The following is a 19,679-nucleotide window of genomic DNA, read 5'->3' as shown; positions in this document are numbered from 1 at the left end:
CGACAAAAGTAGCACACACTCCTGCACAAGGTAGCAGAGCCAAATAATGTACAAGTTTGCAGTGACCACTCCGTCAAAAAGTTTGTTTGATATACTTTTAAAGGGGAACATTATCACCAGACCTATGTAAGCGTCAATATATACCTTGATGTTGCAGAAAAAAGACCATATATTTTTCAACCGATTTCCGAATTCTAAATGGGTGAATTTTGGCGAATTAAACGCCTTTCTATTATTTGCTCTCGGAGCGATGACGTCACAACGTGACGTCACATAGGTAGTCAATTCGCCATTTTCTCAAACACATTACAAACACCAAGTCAAAACAGCTCTGTTATTTTCCGTTTTTTCGACTGTTTTCCGTACTTTGGAGACATCATGCCTCGTCGATGTGTAACAACACAATCAGGGACGGATTCAAGTTGATTTACGTGGAGTGTGCATCGATTAGCACGGCATGCTAATCGATGCTAACATGCTATTTAGGCTAGCTGTATGTACATTTGTAGCTATATTTGCATCCAACCTTTCCCTCCACCCACATTTAATGCCAAACAAACACTTATCAATCGACGGATTTAAGTTGCTCCAGTGTCACAAGATGCGAAAGTCCCGATTGTTTGGTCTGCACATTTTACCGGCGATGCTAAGGCAGACATGGCACAGAGATGTATGGTTATCCTGGAGATGCATTTCCAACGATAAAGTCAACAAAATCACAAAGGTGAGTTTTGTTGATGTTATTGACTTATGTGCTAATCAGACATATTTGGTCACAACATGACTGCCAGCTAATCGATGCTAACATGCTATTTAGGCTAGCTGTATGTACATTTGTAGCTATATTTGCATCCAGCCTTTCCCTCCACCCACATTTAATGCCAAACAAACACTTACTAATCGGCGGATTTAAGTTGCTCCAGTGTCACAAGGTGCGAAAGTCCCGATCGTTTGGTCTGCACATTTTACCGGCGATGCTAAGGCAGACATGGCACAGAGATGTATGGAAGGTTGGTTAGAAGGCGATCGCCGAATAGCGTCAATAGCTATTTGCACAATAGCTTCAGTTTCTTCTTCAATTTTGTTTTCGCTATCTGACTCCATACTTCAACCATCCGTTTCAATACATGCGTAATCTGTTGAATCGCTTAAGCCGCTGAAATCCAAGTCTGAATCCGAGCTAATGTCGCTATATCTTGCTGTGCTATCCGCCATTTTGTTTTTATTGGCATTACTGGATGACGTCCCAGGAAAATGGATGGTGGCTTCACAGATAGCGAAAATCAGGCACTTAAATGCCTTTTTTCGGGATATTCCATGACGGGTAAAATTTTGAAAAAAACTTCAAAAAATAAAATAAGCCACTAGGAAATGATTTTTATTGGTTTTAACCCTTCTGAAATTTTGATAATGTTCCCCTTTAACGTTTAGTTTTTCCCATTTAAGTGTTATCTTTATATTATTAGTTTTTCTAAAAATATGTTTTTATTTTGTACGAGTGTTCTGTTTAAGCACCAACTCATCAGGTTTAAATACAATTTATTAAATGTGAGCAAAACCTAAAAGAGTTAAGCTTTTACCAAATGCCAAAATCATAAATGAAGCTTTTAGCACATACAAAGATGACATCTATAGTTATACAGTATTTTGATGAAGTGTGCAAGAGCAAGGGCAGGCAACAAACTAACACACAAAATTAAATCATGAAATGCAACCTTACCCGAGCAAAAATGATGCATATTTATCCGGGAGAGTCTTTGCTACCAATTTCCTTGACCCAGCCACACACAAAGAAGTTGTACACCACCATGCTTTTCCAAGTTTTCAGCTATTTTGTTGTGTCGAAGGATATCTGGAGCACACGATAGTTGGATATGTTTGGGAACTACACTGACGAATAATCCTTTTCCACTCCACAAATCTATTTTTCTGGTAAAGTATAGGGATCTATGCCATTGCATAGTTTGATTTTTTGCAGGAATGTATAGGCCTTTTGTGTACTCAGATGGTGAGCGCGCTGCTTGCTGTACTGGCAAAATTAGCCTGATTAACCACCACTGGGTTTCACTTGCCGGAATAAATCACTTGTCGAAATTAAATTATGAAGACAGAATATGTGGGGTTGTTTTTCACACTTGTACTGTGGAATGTTTAGGAAGACAGTCTGTGTTGAAATAAAATGTACTTCTTGTGTTCCTGTAGGTCGGTTTTTCTTCATAATGAGCTCACACTAGTCAGCAGTCACCTCACAAGATCCCCCAAATTCCGATATGTCAATCAAGTGACGAATGTGACGTCATAGTAAATACTGATGTTACAATAGGTCATTTTGTGGTCTATTTTTGAAGTACCCGAAATGTCCCTACACAGTCGACTTCAGCTGTTTTTGGGTGGGAACAGTTCACTGCTTTGTCCTGCTGCCATTTTTAAGATAATATAGCATACTAACTTGTCTCACTAGTTTTAGGTTTTTTCCATTTTTATCCCACAATGCATTGGCAAAACCTATTTTGAAGGGCGGGCGCCATCGTTCACGATAAGGCTACATGTAATATTTCCGAACTCATCGGTGGAAAATTACATTGCACCAGCTGTGATACGATGGAGAAATATTGTGAGTCATTAGATAAAAAGTCCCTTTGTCGTTTATAAGGAGAAACAGCCGTAATTGGGTTCAAGGATTCATACAAGAGTCTGGGTAGAGCAGAAACCATGTGCGACATCTTCCCCAATGTCTCATTCCAGGACTTTGTGAATTACTTAATTAAAAAAATGATGAGAGTCTAAAAAGCTATGAACACTTGGTTTGTGGATGAGTTTGTAACATTTATGTTTATCTGTATGAACCCAGTGGACATTAATTGATGACAATTAATGATGACTCTCTTCTGAAAGTAATGGACTCTCAGAAATTTGACACCCTGAATAATCATGCATAAATAATATAATGTCAGCTCAGCACACTGACTATAAGGCAGAATTGGGAGAATGATCCTCTCTTATCGCTTCAGTTTTTTTATATGTGGAAGCTACAGTCCGGATGCGAGGAGTAAGTACTATTTTTTTTTAAATAAATTTCAAGTTCTTGAAATTGATAAAAAGTTTCATGTTCGAGAGGCTGGGTGAACAGGTGTCGGACACCTCAGTCTCGTTGGACCTATCATCGCTCATCCATGCGGACTGGACACTGGCCGAGAGTGGAGTCGGCTGTCTTGGTTGCTTTGTTGGGTCTGCTCCTGTCACTGGCCATGCTCCCTCCACCCCAGCGGACGATGGCGTGGAACACATCAGAGGCCACCACAGTGGATATGTTTCTTTTACTTTTTATTCATAGCTGTATGTAAAAGTGTCTGGTTGTATCTGCTGCTTTAATGTCTTTAATGTCTTCTCTGTTCTTTGATGTTTGATGTTTCCCTCTTACACACATGTAAGAGGGATGTGTTCTATGGCTATGATTTGTTTTTTTCCCCTTGGCCTCAGTCTGCACCCCCTCTCCAGGGCCCAGGCTAAGACCGATTTTTTTAGTTTATTTTAATCTTCTTTTTTTTTTCCCCTATTCCCTCCCCCCCTTGTTTACCTGTATCTCATCTTTTTTGTAAGGGGCGCTGGAAGCCGGCAGACCCGTCAGCGATCCTGTTCTGTCTCCCTGTAATGTTTGTTTGATTTTGAATGGGATTGCGCTAAAAATGTAAATTTTCCTGACGGAATAAATAAAGTACAACTATCTAATTCTTCTACCAAGCACACCAAGTTTTTGCAAAGTGGGGCTGTTATTTATTTTATATCTATTTTTACATGCAAAATGTTCCTAATGACCTGTAATTAAACAATCCAAACAAACACAAAGTTCTCCATAACACGTCACATCTCGGTTGATTGCAGCAATCCATGCTTGCCTCCCTCGTTAACTCTTCTTTGTAACTGCTTTCGTTTGTCCAGAAATACGCTTAGGAACGCAATAAAAGCTAGACCTACTCAGTGGCCTAGTGGTTAGAGTGTCCGCCCTGAGATCGGGAGGTTGTGAGTTCAAACCCCGGCAGAGTCATACCAAAGACTATAAAAAAATGGGACCCGTTGCCTCCCTGCTTGGCACTCAGCATCAAGGGTTAGAATTGGGGGTTAAATCACCATAAATGATTCCCGGTCGCGGCACCGCTGCTGCCCACTGCTCCCCTCACCTCCCAGGGGGTGATCAAGGGGATGGGTCAAATGCAGAGGACAAATTTCACCACACCTAGTGTGTGTGTGTGTGTGTGACAATCATTGGTACTTTAACTCTAATATCTCTGCCATCGCGATTGTGGTAATGGACATTCGCAAATGTCATCGCCATTATTAGTATCACGCGTATGGCCAACGGCAACGCATTGTGGGAAATGAGAAAATCCAAACCCATCCTTAGGAGTGTATAAACGCATCCACCGCTGATGTACTTTTGTTTTTATTACGAGCAAGTTGTGCCAAAAATAACTTACCAGTAAAATGTCGGTTTACAGCGAATGAGGAGGACTTAAACACACCGTGGAGGCTTTGCTATTAAACAACTGTGACATTTTTAATCACAGTCAAAAGTAAAACCGGTTATTCGTTGCATCCCTGTATGGACATTCACATTTAAATGCAAGTCACCTGTCAGCCAGGCGACCACATTTGAGTAAAGTATGACCAGAAGGGGATTGTCTTTCATGATCAGCATTGAAAGGTAGTTTTTCACGTTTAATACTGATTGGTGGCCGATCGATCGGAGCATCTCTAGTGTGGATGGAAATTTTTTTTAACAACCTAGTAGAGAAAATTTGCATTTTTTAAACTGTTTTCACAGGGACATGGCCTGATCCAAATTAAATGTTCTCAGAGGTAACACTTTCCCGTCTACTGTAATATGGATCACACCAAGTTCTTTGTTTAACTGGAAAAAGGAACAACCTGGGATTCTAAAGGATAAACATTGGGTAATTAAAATAATGGACAATCAAGAACCCGATCATAACTTTACTTCTTGAAGAAGACATTATCCTCCTCCCAGAACCAGGTGTAGGTAAGATTCCGAGGGTAGGCTTCCGCCTGGCAGGTGAAGAAGGCGTCCTGCGAGATGTTGACAGTAATATTGTCTGGCGGTGACGCAATAAACGGAGGGCCTGGTGGGGAACACACAAAAGGCACAGTCAAGAATATCACTAATTTATTTCAATATTCTCACAAAAAATAATGCAACAAATTAACCAGCTAACCCACAAAAAATAATTAAATGGACAAAGAAGACACCACCAGTACCGGTACATTTAATGTAGGGGTGTAAAATCGATCAGTTCGGTACAGAGCTTTTGGTTCGGTATTTTCCCACTGTTCACATTGTGCAAGGGACTTGTTTGAAAAAGCTTGATTCCGTATTAATGTGTCGTGTTTGTGAATGAGGCTACAAACTCCTACAATTAATGCTGCACGTTAGCCAAAATGGAACGTTTATATCCAATAAATAAATCAAAAACATTTACACACATTTACTCTAAACCGAGAGGGGCACTGTTTATATACAGTAACATTACAGCCCTATGACATACACTTCACATTCCTAGAGATGTTGCTAAGAACTTGATGCATAGAATTCTGAAAGGATGCAGTCAACTCACTCTTGTTGCGTCCCGGAGACGCGCCTCAGTTTTCAAATGAAAAACAGTACATTTGAGTTTAAAATTAAAACAATTCATTGGGATTCAACCGTTAACGTTGACAAAAATCAATAATACAATTTGTTGGCGACAAGAGTTGTGACGTCACCGCTGGTGTTTATCTGGACAGACACAAAGGGGCAGATGTGTCTGCGAAGCAACAGGAAGAGACAAATCACAGCAAGTAAAAACTAAACACGTCAAAGATATGAATATCTGACTCAATTTGCATAGTACACCTTGCTTTTCTTGCAAGTACGTCTGTTATGCGAAAGCATGTAAAGCAGAGGCATGTCGGACTCTCTTTGGTAAGATAGCTTGATAGTTTGCTAACAACAGAGAGACAAAGTTGTGTGGAGAAAAAGCTTCACTTATTTGTATTAGGGACCCATTGTATATCGCAGGAACACACTCACTAGCAGTGGGTCCCAGGGACTCAATTCATTGAAAACCTAACAACGGCACTGCATTCCTATGGAAGCACACAAACACACATACGCATGCAGGTACACACATACGCACACGCATTCACGCACACACACACACACACAAAAATGTCCCCAGTAGGCTCAGTGGTCCCATCTTGGTGGATGTGTAACGATGCTGAGGACCTTTGTTCCATAAGTACATCAGTACACACACACACACACACACACACACACACTCCTAAAAAGGTCCTTAGTAGGCTCAGTGGTCCGATCTTGGTGGATGTGTAACGATGCTGAGGACCCCTGTTCCATAGGTACATCAGTATAGACACACACACACACACACACACACACACACACACACCTAAAAATGTCCCTAGTAGGCTCAGTGGTCCTATCTTGGTGGATGTGTAACGATGCTGAGGACCCCTGTTCCATAGGTACATCAGTACACGCACGCACGCACGCACGCACAAACTCTCTGCATGACCATTTGTCAGTTATGACCTGTCATCCACAGTCTGATCTTTTAAATGGCAGAGCATTTCCATCTGCCGGACCCTTATGCTGGACAAGCTGGTGTGTGCATGTGTATGTGTGTGTGTGTCGACGCCCACAAGTTTTGTGTACCAACCTGCCCTATTTGGAACTAGCACTGAGCGCTGGAGATTTGCTGGCACTGTAGACTCTCAGTTGATCTGCAGCTCAGTGGCTTTCCAGGAGGGGCCCACATTAATCCATTACAGTGTAAACTATACACAACAGGCCAACTCACCATTAAAGCCTATTGTACCTCAGGCTTTGCATTACTTAGGAATACATTACATAATCCGCTAGTGACTACCCATAGGTGCTGCACATTCTGCATGCTATAAGGACTGTTTCTAAGTGAGCAGATACTGTATGTAAGAGAGCAAAGTAATACAATATGAATTTTTTTAATGAATAATTTTTGTATACTGGAGTCCCCTTAAATTTGTACAGCTTATGTCAACGACCTTTGTCAACCACCTCATCAAGTTCCATTAGTCAAATTTACCTTGTTTGTACAAAAAGTCGCTAAATGCCACAAACATTTTGAAAATTGAATGATGCATCCATCCATCCATCCATCTGCTTCCGCTTATCCGAGGTCGGGTCGCGGGGGCAGCAGCCTAAGCAGGGAACCCCGGACTTCCCTCTCCCCAGCCACTTCGTCTAGCTCTTCCCGGGGGATCCCGAGACGTTCCCAGGCCAGCCGGGAGACATAGTTGGACGTGCCCTAAACACCTCCCTTGGGAGGCGTTCAGGTGGCATCTTGACCAGATGCACGAGCCACCTCATCTGGCTCCTCTCGATGTGGAGGAGCAGCGGCTTTACTTTGAGTTCCTCCCGGATAGCAGAGCTTCTCACCCTATCTCTAAGGGAGAGCCCAGCCACACGGCGGAGGAAACTCATTTCGGCCGCTTGTACCCGTGAGCTAATCCTTTCGGTCATGACCCAAAGCTCATGACCATAGATGAGGATGGGAACATAGATCGACCGGTAAATTGAGAGCTTTGCCTTCCGGCTCAGCTCCTTCTTCACCGCAACGGATCGGTACAACGTCCGCATTACTGAAGACGCCGCAGCGATCCGCCTGTCGATCTCACAATCCACTCTTCCCCCACTCGCGAACAAGACTCCTAGGTACTTGAACTCCTCCACTTGGGGCAGGGTCTCCTCTCCAACCTGGAGATGACATTCCACCCTTTTCCGGGCGAGAACCATGGACTCGGACTTGGAGGTGCTGATTTTCATTCAGGTCGCTTCACACTTGGCTGCGAACCGATCCAGTGAGAACTGAAGATCCCGGCCAGTTGAAGCCATCAGGACCATATCAAACAAAAAAATAAAAAAACACTTTTGTCAAAAACTGACATAACTTCAAGCCAATTTCTTGCTGTCTCTTGAAAATAACTCATTTTGTCTCTTATTTACATGTCAAAAACATCTACGCCTGTCCCCCTCCAGCTCACAGCGAGTGCGTCTCCGCCCCTGCCGAACATATTTTAGTTTTAGCAGATCGCTTCCGTGTCGACAAATATAAGTTAGAAATATATCCAACTTTTTTCTTACAAATGGAAACAGTGGCGGATTTTACCATCCTATGTATTATTTTTCCTGTATGAGCCAGTTTAGTCTTTATTTAGCCCTAAAAAGTGTGTTTCTGGCTCCATAATCACTGCTCAGATTACTTTTTCCATGGTAACCATGACAACACTAGTGAGCACTTATCCTTTCCCATAGAGTCATAGAAGAGTGTACCATTAGATAAGGTGAAAAAACAAACCCACCTTGAACTAGCAGCCGTGTTGTGTGAATGGCCTCTCCTTGGGGGCTAAAGGCTCGACATGTATAGGCACCACGATCCTCCCGTGTGATGGATAGCACCGTCAAACTTCCATCAAATACCTGTACATACAAATAGGATTGTTACTAGTCAATACAGTGACTCGATTAAACTACTGGTAACTTTTTTTTTATTGTTGCTTGCTAGGTGTTTAATGGTAGTGTACTGGTACAACGACGCTAAATGGAAATGGTTGCTTAAGAAAGGACATATTGCATGCAAAGTGCGCTACATGTGAGTTAACATCTTGACTGATGGAAAAACAAATGCTAGGTGTTTCTTTTAAAGGGGAACATTATCACCAGACCTATGTAAGCGTCAATATATACCTTGATGTTGCAGAAAAAAGACCATATATTTTTTTAACCGATTTCCAAACTCTGAATGGGTGAATTTTGGCGAATTAAACGCCTTTCTGTTAATCGCTCTGGAGGCGATGACGTCGGAATGTGACGTTGCCGAGGTAAAACAGCCGCCATTTTCATTTTCAACACATTGTAAACATTGGGTCTCAGCTCTGTTATTTTCCGTTTTTTCGACTATTTTTTGGAACCTTGGAGACATCATGCCTCGTCGGTGTGTTGTCGGAGGGTGTAACAACACTAACAGGGAGGGATTCAAGTTGCACCACTGGCCCGAAGATGCGAAAGTGTCTGCCGCCAGACCCCCATTGAATGTACCAAAGTGTCTCCACATTTTACGGGCGATGACAGACATGACACAGAGATGTAAGGATAACCTGCAGATGCATTTGCAACGATAAAGTCAACTAAATCACAAAGGTGAGTTTGTTGATGTTGACTTATGTGCTAATCAGATATATTTGGTCGCGGCGTGACTGCTAGCTAATCGATGCTAACATGCTACGCTAATCGATGCTAACATGCTATTTACCGGCGGTGCTAAAGCAGACATGGCACAGAGATGTATGGATAACCTGCAGATGCATTTGCAACGATAGTCAACGAAATCACAAAGGTGTGTTTTGTTGATGTTGACTGCCAGCTAATCGATGCTAACATGCTATGCTAATCAATGCTAACATGCTAATTACCGGCGGTGCTAAAGCAGACATGGCACAGAGATGTATGGATAACCTGCAGATGCATTTGCAACTATATTACGTTTCCTTCCACCCACATTTAATGCGAAAAAAACACTTACCAATCGACGGATTTAAGTTGCTCCAGTGTCACAAGATGCGAAAGTCTTGATCGTTTGGTCCGCACATTTTACCGGCGATGCTAACGCAGCTATTCGGCCATGCTATGGCTATGAATAGCGTCAAGAGCTATTCGCTCAATAGCTTCAGTTTCTTCTTCAATACTTTCATACTCCAACCATCTGTTTCAATACATGCGTAATCTGTTGAATCGCTTAAGATGCTGAAATCCGAGTCTGAATCCGAGCTAATGTCACTATATCTTGCTGTGGTATTCCAATTGTTTGTTTACATTGGCAGCACTGTATGACGTCACAGGAAAATGGATAGTGGTTTCGAAGATAGCGAAAATAAGGCACTTTAAAGCTTTATTTAGGGATATTCCGAGACCAGTAAAATTTTGAAAAAAACATCAAAAAATACAACAAACCACTGGGAACTAATTTTTATTGTTTTTAACCCTTTTGAAATTGTGATAATGTTCCCCCTTTAAGCACTGTGGTCACATGGTTTATTTGCATGGTCATCACTAAAGTAAATCTGTTCTACCTATCTCTTTTAAAAGCTAACAGGCAAATTTTTTTGCCCAACGTTCTAAGTGCTACTGACACTGACACCAAGGATTGTTCAGTATGTCCTGCATTTTATTCAGAAACATCCATCCATCTTCTAACGCTTGTCCCTTTTTGGGGTCGCGGGGGCGCTGGAGCTTAATTCAGCTGCAACCGGGCGGAAGGCGGTGTACAACCTTGACAAGTTTCCCACTCATCACAGGGCCAACACAAATAGACAGATCTTCAGCGCTCCTGTTCTGTATCCCTGTACACTGTTTGTTTGTCCAATCTTGAACGGGTTTGTGCCGTAAACAAAAATGTTGTTGTACTTGTTAAAGTTAAAGTACCAATGATTGTCACACACGCACTATGTGTGGTGAAATCCGTCCACTGCATTTGACCCATCTCCTTGATCACCCCCTGGGAAGTGAGGGGAGCAGTGGGCAGGAATCATTTATGGTGATTCAACCCCCAATTCCAACCCTTGATGCTGAGTGTCAAGCAAGGAGGCAATGGGTCCCATTTTCTTTATAGTCGTTGGTATGACTCGGCCGGGGTTTGAACTCCTAACCTACCGATCTCAGACCTGTTGCAATGACAATAAAGACCTACCTACCTACTTACCTACTAGGGCCAATTTAGTGTTGCCAATCTACCTATCCCCAGGTGCATGTCTTTGAAAGTGGAAGGAAGCCGGAGTACCCGGAGGGAACCCACGCAGTCCCAGGGAGAACATGCAAACTGAATTGAACTCAGGTCTACTCAGGACCTTCGTATTGTGAGGCACATGCACTAACCCCTGTTTCACCATGCCGCCCCAAACATGTGCCTTTGAAATAACTGAACACAATGAGTCCTTAACTAATCCCATTTACAATAATTCTACAAAAATGTAGCAGGTCGACAAATTTCCTTTTAGGATCAGGAATTCAAAGGCTGCTCAATTTGGAGATCCTTAGTCGCATAATGGTGTCCCTCTGGTTGAGGGACGCGTCCTGACTGTTTGTGCTTGCGCACCAAACAGCAGTCCAGAGTACCCACCCATTTTTGATTCTCTAGAGGGAGTACTGGAGAGTGCTCCCGTAGGTGATTCCCTTGTTCTACTTGGGGACTTCATGTTGGCAACGACAGTGAGATATGGAAAGGCGTGATTGAGAGAAAATGTCACCCTGATCTGAACCATAGTGGTGTTATGTTATTGGACTTTTACGCTTGTCACAGTAACGGACACTGTGTTCAAACATAAGGGTGTCCATATGTGCACTTGGCACCAGGACACCCTAGGCAGCAGTGCAATAATCGACTTTGTGGTTGCATCATCGGATTTGCTGATTTTTGGACAATCTGGTAAAGAGAGGGGCGGAAATTTCAACCGATCACCACCTGGTAGTGAGTCGGCTCCGATGGGGGGAGAGGATGCCAGACAGACCTGGCAGGCCCAAACGCATAGTGATTGTCTACTCGGAACGTACGGCAGAGTCGCTCGTCAGAGAGAGTGTCAATTCCCACCTCTGGAAGTACTTCGAACATGTTACGAGGGAGGCGCTGGATATTGAGTCCAAATGAACCATAATCCGTGCCTCTATTGTTGAGGTAGTCGATTGGAGCTTCGGCCGCAAGGTGGTCGGTGACTGCCGTGGCTGTAATCCCAGAACCCGTCCACGAGCGGACAGATCGACAGGATAAGCAGTGTGCAGCTTTGGTTGTTGCAGAGGCAAAAACTCAGACATGGGAGAAGTTCGGAAAAGCCATGGAAAACAACTTCCCGGACAACTTCGAAGCAATTCTGAATCACCATCCGCCACTTTAAGAGCGGGAAGCAGTCCACACTGTGTATAGTGGGGTGCTGCTGACGTCGACTTTGTATATTGTGGATCGGTGGAAGAAATACTTCCAAGACCTCCTCAATGCCACCTACACACCTTCCAATGAGAAAGCAGTGGTGGGCTCCCCTATTTCTGGGGCTGAGGTTGCCAAAGTAGTTAAAAAGCTCCTCAGGGGCAAGGCCCTGGAGGTAAATGAGATCCGCCCGGAGTTCCGTAAGGCTCTGGATGTCTGTGGGGCTGTCGTGGTTGACAAGAACCCTTAGGTACTTGAACTCCTCCACTTCGGGCAGGATCTCTTCTCCAACCCGGAAATGGCACTTGACCCTCTTCCAGGCAAGAACCATGGACTCGGACTTGTCTTGACTTGAAGTTGTAAATTTTGTTTGCAACTTTTGTGGAAATAATATCTAGGCGCAATCAGGGCTTTGAAGGGATCCCATTTAGTGGCTGCAGGATTAGGTATCTATTTTTTGCGGATAATGTGGTCCGGCTGGCTTCATCTGGCCTGGATCTTCAATTCTAACTGGATCGATTTGCAGCGTGTGAAGCGACGGGGATGAAAATCAGCATTTTCAAGTCCAAGTCCATGGTTCTCACCTGGAAGAGGGTCGGGTGCCATCTCCGGGTTGGGGAGGAAATCCTGCCCCAAGTGGAAGAGTTCAAGTAACGAGTGGTCTTGTTCACATGCGAGGGAAAGGAAGCTCGTGGGATCGACAGGCGGATCAGGGCGGTGTCTTCAGTGACCCTGTATCGATCCGTTGTGGTGAAGAAAGAGCTGAGCCGGAAGGCAAAGCTCTCAATTTACCAATCGATGGATATCGATACCTTCACTTATGGTCATGAGCTGTGGGTTATGACCGAAAGGACAAGATCACAAGTACAAGCGGCCGGAATGAGTTTCCTCCGTTGGGTGATGGGCTCTCCCTTAGAGATAGGGTAAAAAATTCTGTCATACGTGAGGAGCTCAAAGTATAGCCAGATGATGTAGTTCGGGCATCTGATCAGAATGCGCCCCTAATGCCTCGCTGGGGAAGTGTTAAGGGCACGTCCGACCAGTAGGAGAATACAGGGAAGACCCAGGACACGGTGGAGAGACTATGTCTAACAGCTGGGGCGGTTTAGCTCGGTTGGTAGAGCGGCCGGGCCAGCAATTTGAGGGTTCCAGGTTCGATCCCCGCTTCCGCAAACCTAGTCACTGCTGTTGTGTCCTTGGGCAAGACACTTTACCCACCTGCTCCCGGTGCCACCCACACTGGTTTAAATGTAACTTAGATATTGTAAAGCGCTTTGAGTCACTAGAGAAAAATCGCTATATAAATATAATTCACTTCACTTTACTGGCCTAGGAATGCTTCGAGATGAGAAGAGCTGGACAAAGTAGCTGGGGTGAGGAAAGTCTGGGCTTCTCTGCTTAAGCTGATGCCCCCGCGACATGACTACCGATAAGCAGAAGAAGAAGGATGGATGGATAAAAGTGACTGTTTGCAAAGCTTACACGGCTGTAGGAATGTAAAGATAAACAGTATTAATGATAACCACGGTAAAACTCCTGACCATTTTTAACTGAAATGATAAAAAAAAACATGATTGATAACTCCATTTTGATAAACTCACAGATTGACTGGCGCCATGCTAACATGAAAACAAGTGTCAATAAAGTCTTTGCCCAAAAATAAAAACACATACCCCAATCTAAATGTACGGTATTTCTGTCAGCGCAAATGAGCTATTCAATTGTGCACATTGGACCTACAAACTGTGCTCTTTTAGAACAGATGGATTGTTTTATACAAGGCGGAGGTGTTGTTACGGTGCATTAAAGGACCACTAAACTGAGGTGAATGCCACAACACCTGCCAGAAACAAGAAATAATTGACTTTATTTGTTACACACTTTTCATTTAAATGCATCCTAAAGTGCTAAAACACAACCAATAAAAGATTAGTGTTATGTTCTCGCACGTTTGCGGAAAATGTGACCCTAAGATGTGGAGACAGGAGATGACGTGCAGGGAAGAAAAGTATGTATTGTTTAAAAACACAAAAATAAGAGAGCAGCTTTGAAGTGCACAGTAAACACGGGGAAGCTGTGCATATAAAGACTGGACTATACTGAACAATTAAATGATATCAAATCAAAATCAAATCAACTTTATTTATAGAGCACATTTAAAATTTACCACAGGGGTAACCAAAGTGCTGTACAATGGGCAGGTTAAAAGATAATGCGAGAACCGAGCAAACACAACACAACACAAACAGAACACGATAAAAAATGAATAAATAAAATCAATAAAACATAAAAAACAGGTTCACAGCAGGTGTATTATGGGGCGCCATTGCAGTATGGATATCACTCAGTGTTAAAAGCCATAGAATAAATGTATGTTTTTAAGAGAGTGTGGACGACTTTCCCCGTCGCCGCTCGGGTTCTACTGACCACCCAGGAAGGACATCTCTCTAGCAGGTTTGACTCTTTTATTTTTCAATAATAGAGGTCTTTTTCGCCGTCGTCGCTCCCACTGCTCGCGGTTCGTGTCTCGCTCCTCGTCTCTCGCGTCTTACTGTCTGCTTCTCTTCAGCCACTGCTGCGGACATTCCACCTCCTTCCTCCTCGATCCCTCCTCTTTCTCCCCTTTTATACAGTGTGAGGAAATACATAAAACGTGTCCCGGTGTGCGATCCACGCACCTGAATCTGATTGCGGGGCCGCTCCCGGTATGCCCCGCCTCTCCGCTCCGTCGTCATCTTCGTCTCTTCGCCGCCATCTTGGGCAGAGCTCGAGCGTGCCCCGCCCCGCTGCTCGTTCACCGGCTGTGCCTCTCCACATACCTCCATCGACAGACACAAGCCGGAACTCCAACCGGCAAAGCCAACTACCCCCTACCTTTTTTGAAGGGGCGGGAAGTGAAAACTGCCACCTGTCTTCTCTTCATTTTCTTCTTTCCTTTCGTCTTTATCTTCTGGTGGTGAAGTCTCATCCTCGCCCTCTGCTGGCGTCCTTTGGTCCGCTTTCTTTTGTGAGTCAGCCACAACCATTTATTTGTCTTTATCTTCATCCTTTTCTTTGTCTCTGTCTTCTTCATCATCATCATCCTCTTCTTCTTCATCATCCTGTACTGATTTATCATAATCATCATCATTCTCTTCTTCTTCTTCATCCTCATCTGATTTTTCCTCTTCTTCTTCATCCTCATCTGTTTCATCTTCTTCTTCATCATCATCATCATCATCTGATTCATCTTCTACTTCTTGTCGTCTCATCCTCTCCTATTCCTTCTTTCTTTCCTTCTCTTCCTCCACCAGTCTCCTCTTCTGCATGGCTAACCGTTCTAGCTCCTTTTCCCTCCTCACTCTCTCTTCCTCCTCCTCTTTCATCTTTTCTTCATTCCTTTTTCTCTCTTCTTCCACCAGCCTCCTCTTTTCTTCTGCGAGTCGTTCCAGTTCTTCTTCCCTTCTCATCCTCTCCTCTTCCATCATTCTCGCTTTCTCTTCATGTCGTCTCCTCTCTTCCTCTTCCCGTCTCCTTTTTTCCTCTGCTTGTCTTTCCTGCTCTTCTTCTTCTCTTATTATCCTCTCTTCTTCTTCCTTCTTGGCCTTTTTTTCAGTCATTTTCCTCTCATCTACTTCCGCGACTCTTTTCTCCTTAGCTCTTCTACGGAGGCGAGCTCGTCCTCCCTCTCTTTGGTAGACAGCTCGCCCTGCTGGTCTGCAGACGCCACTGCAGCCTCACCAGCCCCGCCTTCCAGGTGAGACGCTTCAGCCAAGACTTCACCGGCGTCCTCTTTGACTTCTTCCCTCACCTTGTCCGCCAGCGCCTGCATGAGCTGGCAATTTTGCCGGTTGCTTGCTGCCAGTTGTGTGAGAGCGCTCACGATAGCCCACAGGGGATCGACCTCCCCCGCCTCCGGTGGTCCAGCCGGGTTGCGCGCCATTTGTGGACGACTTTCCCTGTCGCCGCTCGGGTTCCACTGACCACCCAGGAAGGACATCTCTCTAGCAGGTTTGACTCTTTTATTTTTCAATAATAGATGTCTTTTTCGCCGTCGTCGCTCCCACTGCTCACGCTCCGTGTCTCGCTCCTCGTCTCTCACGTCTTGCTGTCTGCTTCTTTCCAGCCACTGCTGCGGACGTTCCACCTCCTTCTGCCTCGATCCCTTCTCCTTCTCCCCTTTTATACAGTGTGAGGAGATACGTTAATCGTGTCCCGATGTGCAATCCACGCACCTGAATCTGATTGCGGCGTCACTCCCGGTACGCCCCGCTTCTCTGGTTGGTCGTCATCTCCGTGTCTTCGCCGCCATCTTGGGCAGGGCTCCAGGGTGTCCCGCCCCGCTGCTCGTTCGCCGGTTGCGCCTCTCCATTGAGAGATTTAAAAACAGGAAGAACGGAGGCTTGTCTAACTCTCAGAGGTAGGTCGTTCCAGAGCTTAGGAGCAGCAGCGGCGAAAGCTCTGTCAACTCTAAGATTCAGCCTTCAGCTGATCGACTGATCTTAGAGATCGGGTGGGGCAGTGAGGCTGAAGGAGGTCGGAGAGATATGTTGGCGCGAGTTTTTTTAGACTTTATAAAACAAATAGGAAGAGTTTAAAGTTGATTTGGTAACGCAAATGGAGCCAGTGAAGGGACGCTAATATAGGGGTGATGTGCTCACGTCTGCGGGTCTGTGTTAACAGACGAGCAGCAGAGTTCTGCATGAGCTGCAGGCGGGCAAGGGAGGCTTGGCTAATGCCTACATACAGGCATTGCAGTAGTCTAAACGACTCGAGATAAAGGCATGGATTAATTTCTCGAGATTATGTCCTGATAGAAGCGGTTTCACTTACGCTATTTGGCGCAATTGATAAAAGCTTTTTTGAACGACGCTGATGATTTGTTTTTACAATTTAAAATCTGGGTCGAACTTTACCCCCAGGTTTGTGACACAGTCGCTGAGATGCGGGGTTAGAGTGCCGAGGTCAACGTTGGGGGAGGGAGAGCGACTTGTACCGAACAACATAACTTCTGTTTTGTCTTCTTTTAGGCTCAGGAAGTTAGCTGAAAGCCAGGCTTTGATGTCGTGCAGGCAGTCAATGCGACGTTGAAGCGTGTTATTTTGTGCCATGGGAAAATAGATCTGGCAGTCATCGGAATAAAAATGAAATGCAATACCGTACTTCCTTATAAATAGAACCAAGGGGGAGAAGGTAAAGCGCAAATAAGATTGGTGCAAGGATTGAGCCCTGGGGGACCCCATGTGGTAAAGGGGCTGTGGAAGACATAAAACTGTCTATTTTTACACAAAAACTCCTGTCCGTTAGGTACGACCGTAACCAGTTGAGGGCTGCGCCCTTGATACCCACACAGTTCTCAAGACAAGTGATTAAGGTGGCGTGGTCGACGGTGTCGAACGCAGCAGACAGATCTAAAAGCACCAGGACAACATACAGTATTTACCAGAATACTGTATGTTGAAAGAAGTTGACAGGAGGATGTCGTTAAAAACTTTTACAAGCACTGACTCTGTGCTGTGGAGGGCTTTAAAACCGGACTGGAACAGCTCAGTGATACCATTATCCTCTAAGAAGGGCAACAACTAACTGTAGACAACCTTCTCTAATATTTTGGAAATCTATGGAAGATTAGAGATAGGTCTAAGGTTAGAGAATAGAGAGGGGTCGAGGCTTGTTTTTTTAAGTAGAGGTCGTACCACTGCATGTTTAAACTGTACTGCAACAATTCCAGAAGAGAGGCTACTATTGATAATGTTAAGGACACTTGATCCAATAGCACCTTAAACAGGCGAGGTGGGAGGGCATCTGCAGGGGAACCAGAGGGCTTCATATGACTAACTGTGTCATTTAAAAAAGAAAAGGACACCGGCTCAAACTGATGGAAAACAGAAGAGAAATGCAGACAGAAGGATCATATGAAGGCTGGGATAAACTGGCTCTAGTTGACACAGTTTTCTCAGTGAAAAAAAGGAGACAATTTTCACAGAATTCAAAAGAAGCATCAAACCAAAAGATTTGGGAGCATCAATGACAGTGTTAATAGTTTTGAACATAACTATGGGGTTGTTACAGTTAGAAGATATAATCTGAGATAGATATATAGTCATCTCTGCTTTTACAGTCATCTGAAAGGAAAGCAGGCTTTCTTTAAAAATGGCAAAGGACACATGGAGCCTGTCTTTTTTCCTTTTTCTCTCTGTTATCCTACATCTGCCCCTGGCTGCATGAGTGACGTCATTCAACCAGGGCTGAGGCGTGGCTTTAGAGCGGCGGCACTTGAAAAGAGCCATCGTGCCCAGTGTTTGTAGACAAATACAGTTGAACCCAGAAACCAACTCTTCAGTATTCGGACATACAGAGGCTGCAGAATTATCATCACAAAGAATCGAAAAAATTGAGGAGAACAGAACAGGAGACAAAGAATTAAATATGCGAGAGTGTTGAGAGCGCACAATTTTAACCGGACACTGAGTGGGAATATCAAACAGGATCGGCATATGATCATAGAACACAGTGTCGAAAATGTCTAAATTAAAAACACACAAACCATACGAGAGCACTAAACCGAGTGTATGCCCGCGTTCATGTGTGGAACCACACACTGACTGTACAAAGTTAAATGAGTCAATTACATTCAGGAAGCTAATGGAAAGCGACTCGTCTGAACAGCAGGTGTGAATATCAAAATCACCCACAATACGGACACGATCATATTTGGGCAGGATTTCAGCCAGAAATTCAGAAAAAGTCATTTATAAAGTCTTTGTGGTACTTGGGTGGTCGATAAACGACGGCACACAGGACAACATTAGAAAGACCCAGTTCAAACATGCACAGTACGAAGCTTGAAAAGGAGGATTGCAGGCGGATCTGACGGCATTTAAAGTCATTTTTAAAAACAACTGCTAATCCTCCTTCTTTTCGACCGGACGACCGCGGAGAATTAAAGTAGGAACACTCTGGAGGCAGAAGTTCATTAGGAGGGGCGGACTCACCGGCTCTCAGCCATGTTTCCGTCACACAGAGGAAGTCAAGTCCGCGGGTAGTGAAGAAATCCTTCAGGATAAACGTTTTGTTTGTCAAAGATCTTGCGTTCACACGTCCAAGGCCGCAGCTAATCCAGGTGGGGCCCGGCACACAGTCCGCAGGTGGCGGGAATCCAACCTGCGCCTCCGGGGGCGGGGACAGCAGGACCGACGGCGGCAAGACTCATCCTCCAAACCAACAATAGGAAAAATACCACACCATTCCTCCTTCGGGAAGCCACGGGCAGCCGGGCCAGGAGTGCCCTAACTTTCACCAGCTGGCCGCCACGTTTACAGCAGCGCCGGAGACGCTTCCGCCGATGGAGAGGAGCCAGGAGGCGGGAAAGGAAGGCAGGAATCCGGCCAGGTGAAAAAGCTGACTGGGACGTCGAAAAACCATCGTCGGAGTTGATCATATCAGTGGGAGAGGGGCAAAGATCCAACAGTGTTTGGCGGTCATACACAAGCAGTGAGCTGACAGAGACGAAAATAGACGCAAACAACACTATCAATGCGAAACAAACATAAAAAAATGTTCAAGCAGCAAGAGGCAGCTGAGGCTGGCATATAAACCATTTTGATTAGCAATCAGGGACAGGTGAGTCCACTGATCGTCAATCAAGAATAGGTGAGGGAAACAGTGCACAGAAGT

At 44.6% G+C, this 19,679-nt stretch overlaps 1 protein-coding gene across 3 annotated transcripts in view; it reads right to left on the bottom strand.

Annotated features, from left to right (window-relative positions):
• The window catches only part of LOC133551415 (protein turtle homolog B-like), a 268,622-nt gene that overhangs the window by 131,653 nt on the left and 117,290 nt on the right, over nucleotides 1–19,679 (bottom strand). For all 3 annotated transcript variants that reach the window (XM_061898088.1, XM_061898087.1, XM_061898089.1), the window contains exons 5-6: nucleotides 8,413–8,530; nucleotides 4,997–5,138 (exon numbers count right to left, since the gene is read on the bottom strand). In XM_061898088.1, coding sequence (XP_061754072.1) covers nucleotides 4,997–5,138; nucleotides 8,413–8,530 — 260 coding nt within the window. The remainder of the gene's footprint in view (nucleotides 1–4,996; nucleotides 5,139–8,412; nucleotides 8,531–19,679) is intronic.

This window comes from Nerophis ophidion, linkage group LG04, assembly GCF_033978795.1.
Source record: "Nerophis ophidion isolate RoL-2023_Sa linkage group LG04, RoL_Noph_v1.0, whole genome shotgun sequence".
Classification (NCBI taxonomy): Eukaryota; Metazoa; Chordata; class Actinopteri; order Syngnathiformes; family Syngnathidae; genus Nerophis; species Nerophis ophidion.
Note: the sequence above shows the minus strand (reverse complement) of the source record. Positions and strands in the feature narration are given on the sequence as shown.